A 6,377-nucleotide genomic window follows, 5' to 3' on the forward strand; every position below is an offset into this window, starting at 1 on the left:
GATCATCAGCAGCAGGATAATCAGTAAGATCATCAGCATGTGAAAGAGGAATAAAAGGGCCAGATGAATAAGGGGAGGCAAAAGAGATAGGAGAAGAAGAAGAAGGGGGAGGTGGTGACTGAGCATCTGCAGGACCAATTGATGAAATAGTATAGATATCTAAAACAGGGAATAGGGTTGAACAGGTAGAACTCAAGTGCTAAAAAGGAAAGACATCCTCCTTAAACAATACATCCCTGCTAATATGAAATTCCTTTGTGTGAAGTCCAAACATCTTATATCCCTTATGTGTAGTAGAGTAAACAAGAAAGAAGATATGCTCTGGGAGCAAATTTATCAGGTCTTCTAACTGTAGTCACATATCCTAAGCATCTAAAGACTCTTATGTGTTGTAAAGAAGGTGAATACCCAAACATGATCTCAAAAGGGGATTTTTTGTGAAGGACAGTTGAAGGGAGTCTGTTAATGATGTATACAGCAGTACTAACACATTCTCCCCAGAACCTTAATGGTAACGAAGCCTAAAATCTGAGTGCTTGAGCAACTTCCAGAATATACATGTGTCTTGTTTCAGCAACTCCATTTTGTTGTGGAGTGTAGATGCATGAGCTTTGATGTATAATTCCCAGAGATTGTAACAATTCTGACATATGTGAATTGAAGAACTCACACCCATTATCAGATATGAAAAACTTAACAAATGTTGAGTAGACATTCTTAAAAATAGTAAAGAAAGATCTAAGAGCAACAACAACCTCAACTTTAGTAGGTAAAAGGAAGAGCCATGTATACCTAGAACAGTCATCCACCAAGGTCAAGAAATACCTCTTTCCATCATAGGTAGGGACTCTGTAAGGACCCCAAACATCAGCATGAATTGTATGAAAGCAGGATTTGGATAATGTAGGACTAAGAGAGCAAGGTAGTATTGTTTGTTTAGCTAAAGGACTGTCACGACCCAAAATCCCACCACAAGCATCGTGATGGAACCTAGTCTCTAAGACTAGGTAAGCCGATTTCTATTACATTCTGAAGCCATTTTTTTAATTAAATAAGTAACCAAAACTAACAGCGGAATAAATATGAATATACAACCTCCCAATACTGGTAGTACTGAGTCACGAACTCTAACTGAATACATGGAATGATCACGAGGAGCGAATATACAATACTGTTTGATTACAAATTAACAGTACAATGAAATGAAAAGACTCCAAGGGACTGCGACGAGCAAGCAACTCTACCTTGAACCTTTACGATCGCGCTTTAACTCTGCTCAAGTCTGATATCTCCAATACTTGGCTCTGCACAAAAATGTGCAGAAGTGTAGTGTGAGCACACCACAGCGGTACCCAATAAGTATCAAGACTAACCTCAATGGAGTAGAGACGAGGTACAATCAAGACACTCACAAGTCTAATAACATGTGCAATATAATATACCAAATAATAGGAAACAAATAACAACAGAGCAACATGAAACAACCAGTGATATACACAACAGACAACAAGAATACCATTAATATCGCTCAACTATTAATAATTACAATTACACCCAAATAAATCAAGTACTTCAAATAAATGTCTTTCACTTATAATTCTTCCAAATAATTCTCTTTCAAATATAATTCTTTCAATAAATCTTTTCAAGTAAAATTTCCTCAAATAAATATCTTTCAAATACAATTCTTTCATATAATACTTTCTAAGTAAAAATCCTTCCAAATAAATATTTTGAATATAATTCTTTCAATTAAAAAGTCACCATGTAACACCTCATTTCAAAATCATAAAAAATACGGGTCTCAGCCCATTTTCATATTTTTCATAAACACGGATCTCAGCCCTTTTTGTCATATTTTTCATAAACACGGGTCTCAGCCCATTTTTCATATCTCCACGGTATTTTGTGCCCATAATTAAATCATCATATTTTCCCGGCACCTCGTGCCCTCATTTCATATCTCAACTGCACGGATAACTCACGTGCCAATATCCTCAATGTATATAAGATCCACGTGATTAATTTATTTTCAATAAAGTAAGGTTAAAATTATTTAAATCAAGTAAGATATCAACAAAATGATAAGTTTATTTTAGAAATAGTTTGAGAGAGGAAAAATGACATTTTCTTTAAAATAAAGCATTAGATAAACTACTGATTTGGATATAAAATTTATTAAATTAAACATACTGAAAATTTTCTTTTATTTAAAATAACTCAATGTTCAAAGACAAGTACAACCCAAAATATACAAATCCTCAAAGTCTCGTACAAAAAAGTCAAGGTCAACACAATACATCAAGAAATATAAAACACTTAATATTAAGTCAAATAATACATCACGAAAAATATAAAAATTTATAAATTACGGAAAAATAAAATAACCAAGGGCAAGTGCAAACATAGTCCCGAAGTAAGTGCTCAACAAGGGATCTCCCGAGGTACCGCCTCGTAGTCCCAAAATAAATATGCAACAATAATAATGCCTCCAGGCCATCACAAATCAATCCCCGATTTGTGACGCCCCCAGGCCATCACAAGTACGTACTCGTCACCTCGCGTACATGATTTTCAATTACACAAATTGCACATAAGATTCAGTGCCTAAGGAAAAATTCCCCCACTCGAGGTTAAGTAAGACACTTACCTCTTTGAAGTTAGGCAGATATTCCAAAATAGCCTTCTTGCTTGAATTGACCTCCGGACATCTCAAATCTATCCAAATTAATTGTATAACTTCTTTAAATTTCATCGGATGCAATTCGGGATAATAATACGTCGACGTAAAATTTTATTCCAAAAAGTCAACAAAAGTGAACGCGGGACCCGCCCCTCAGAACCCAGAAAAATTTTCATGAAATCCGAACACCCATTCCGATACGAGTTCAATCATATGAATTTTATCGAATTCCAATAACAGCTCAACTTTCAAATCTTAAATTTTTATTTTTGGAAGATTTTACAAAAATCTTAATTTTTCCTCCGTTAAATCCGAATTAAATGATGGATTCAAAGACATAATCATGGAAATTAATCAAAACCGGATAAGAATCACTTACCCCAAACACCCACGCAAGAATCTCTCCAAAAATCGCCTTCTACCGAGCTCCAAATTTGATTTTGAGTTATGAACTCAAACCCCCGACCTCTGCCCTTCGCGTTCGCGAGATACGAGTCGCGTTCGCGAAGGCTTAACGCCAGGCAGGCCCACAACTCCCTTTCCTCTCCGCGTTCGCGTAGGCTTTCCTCATATATTTCTTCACGTTTGCGGATTCTTTGTCGCGCTCGTGATGGGAAAATCCTAGCCGTCCAAAATCCTTCTTCGCGAACGTGTGAGACCCTCCACATTCGCGAAGAACAATACCAGATATCAGTTCCAGCAGTTACAAAACAAGGAGAAATGATCTGAAACCATCTCGGAACTCACCCGAGCCTCCCGGGACCTCAACCAAACATACCATCAAGTTTCAAAACATAACACGGACCTGCTCGAGGCCTCAAATCACATCGAACAATATCAAAACGACGAATCACTCCTCAAATCAAAATCTATGAACTTTGAACTTTCAAAATTATGTCTTATGCCGAAACATATCAAATCATTCCGGAATGACTTCAAAATTTTCACACAAGTCATAATTGACATAACGAAGCTATTCAAATTTCCAGAATCGGATTCCGACCCCGATATCAAAAAGTCAACCCCCCGGTCAAACTTTCCAAAAATTCGACTTTTGCCATTTCAAGCTTAATTCCACTACGGACCTCCAAATAATTTTTCAGACACGCTCCTAAATCCAAAATTACCCAACGGAGCTAGAACCGACGAAACTCCATTCCAGAGTCGTCTTCACACATTCTCAACTATGGTCAAAATCCTAAGACTTAAGCTTCCATTTTAGGGACCGAGTGTCCCAAATCACCCCGAATCATCCGGTAACTGAATTCAACCACGCACGCAAGTCAATTCACATAATACAAAGCTGCTCAAGACCTTAAGTCACTGAACGAGGCGTAATTTCTTAAAACGATAAGTCGGGTCGTTACAAGGACATACTGTACAATGCTTGTCTTTACTACTACATTCAACAACATGAAAATCATGAGAACCATTTATTTTCTGCAAAGTATCTAGAGGTGCATGACCCAATCTCTTATGCCACAAAGCTATACTCACAACTTTATTAGGGGCCTTTATTATATTTACAGTGTTTATTGGCCTTGGAACATTCAAGGTATCTCCAACTGAACTTTGGCTTTGAGCTTGTAGTGCTACTGACTTTTTTGGAGTAGAGTTGAACACATATATTCCATCTTCCTCTCTACCAATCCCCCTCACTTGTCCACTAAAAAGTTCTTGAAAAATAAAGAAATCAAGGAAGAACATAACAACCCATCTTATTTCCTTTGTGAGCTTGGACATAGATAGAAAGTTATACTTGAAGTTAGGAATATGCATCACATTAGACACTATTAGGTCCTTAAGAATGGCAAGCTAGAATCATTCACCATATGATTTGAAGCCCCTGAATCTACAATCCATTTAGCTAGAATTTTAGTAATATCACCACATAATGGCATACCTACTGCCATAGCAGAACCACTGCACTCAGGTTGCTTGCCTAGAAGTTGAAGAATCTGGTTGTACTGCTCTTGAGTAAATTGAGGGATTCCAGCTTGGAAGTTCTGACTTGCTTGTTGCACTTGTGAGACTCCTGCAAAGTTAGCAGTAGAGCCTGCTTGTACAGGGTCAGTGGAAGTATCAGACATATAGTTGTCAGCATTGGTCTATGCATAGTTAACTGTATTACCAAATCCACCATTCCTTTTTTACTTAAAATCTTGTGGATATCCATTTAGTTTGTAACAAGTCTCCCTAGTGTGACCTTTGAAGTTGCAATAGTCATAATGTAGATTGTTTCTTCTGGACCTGTAGCCATAAACTGAGTGATTTTTTCCTCCAGAATGACCATAACTAGCACCTGCATTCCCTTTGCTACTAAACAAAGCTGTCACCTCATTTCCCAAGAAGCTGTGATTTTGCCCATGGTTTCCTTTTGCGTTCAGCTGAACTGGAGCTCCAGATGATGTTCCCTTATTACTGAACAAGGTTGTACCTTCATTAACTTCAGAAACTTGAGAGGATTGGGACAGTGCTCTTCTGCTTTCTTCAGAAATAATCATTGAGTAAGCTTTGTTTATGGAAGGTCTAGGAGACATGTTCAAAATCCGATTGCTTGATCGAGAGTATGTCTCATTTAGACCCATGAGAAACTGCAATAGCCTTTGGTACTCAAAGTGCTCAACATATTTCTTCGACTCTTCACAACCACACCCAGGGCAGGGCATAAAAGCATCAAACTCTGCCCTCAACTCCTTCAATTTTGAGAAGTAAGCAGACATAGATTACAGTCCTTGAGCCAGAGTTGCAATTTGTTTATGCAGATATAACACTCTAGAACCATTAACTTTATCAAATGTCTCTTTGAGGTCCATCCACACTTTGTCAGCACTCGAAGCATAGACCATGTCACTTAGCAATTCAGCACACACAGAGTTCATAATCCGCGATAGGACTATAGCATTACATTTTTCCCAGAGTTCATGAAGAACAAGAGGAAACTTTTCTTTTCTATACCTTCCATTTACAAACCCTAGCTTACTTTTACCTAGCAGACTAACGCCCATAGCACTACTCCACAAAGTGTAATTCTCAGGTCCTATGAGCTTGACAGAGATGAGAGAACTGCCTGGAGTGTCACTCGGTTGCAGAAACAATGGATGATGCTGATCGATCACTGGTGCTACAGCTACAGCTTCGTGAGTCGATCCATTGTCCTCGTTAGTAATCGCCATTGTCAACATAAATCTAGCTCACACAAATGCTGTACTCAACAGATACCAATTGCTAAAAATCGATCTAACCCTAATTCTTTTGGGAATTGAAGCAATTGATCAATTCGAATGAATAATTAACAGTGACAATTAAGGAAGATGAATCTGGAGTTGAACTCAAGTGATATAGATCGTTAACTGAGGCTCTGATACTATGATGAACTCTAGATTCATCCCTCAGCTATGGTGATGGAAGCTAAGATGAAGAAGAAGCAGATGAGAGCAAATGAGCAGTTATGCTCTATTTCTAATATATCTCAACCAACGAATGAAAGTATATTTACATTCTATATTATTCTCACTACTTAACCACCTAACTCCTACTAACTACTTACTAATCACAATACTAATTTATAACATATAATTAGCTGTACACCGCTGTCAGTAGCACTTGATTCAACAGAGAAGATTTCAAGTGACCAGGTATGTCTATTTTTAATTCTTACACACAGTAGTATACAATGAAATTGGAATAAAGC

At 37.6% G+C, this 6,377-nt stretch overlaps 1 protein-coding gene across 1 annotated transcript; it reads right to left on the reverse strand.

Annotated features, from left to right (window-relative positions):
• Nucleotides 1-5,409: 5,409 nt before the first annotated feature.
• LOC107760219 (uncharacterized) lies at nt 5,410-5,859 on the reverse strand. Its single transcript, XM_016578240.1, has one exon. It carries the CDS (start codon nt 5,857-5,859, stop codon nt 5,410-5,412), a length of 450 nt encoding a protein of 149 aa, XP_016433726.1.
• Between the last annotated feature and the right edge of the window lie 518 nt (nt 5,860-6,377).

The sequence above is a fragment of the Nicotiana tabacum genome, chromosome 13 (assembly GCF_000715075.1).
Source record: "Nicotiana tabacum cultivar K326 chromosome 13, ASM71507v2, whole genome shotgun sequence".
NCBI lineage: Eukaryota > Viridiplantae > Streptophyta > Magnoliopsida > Solanales > Solanaceae > Nicotiana > Nicotiana tabacum.

Excerpts from the sequence above, each read along its gene's own strand:
- LOC107760219 (XM_016578240.1), bottom strand. The coding sequence starts at position 5,859 with ATGGCGATTACTAACGAGGACAATGGATCGACTCACGAAGCTGTAGCT.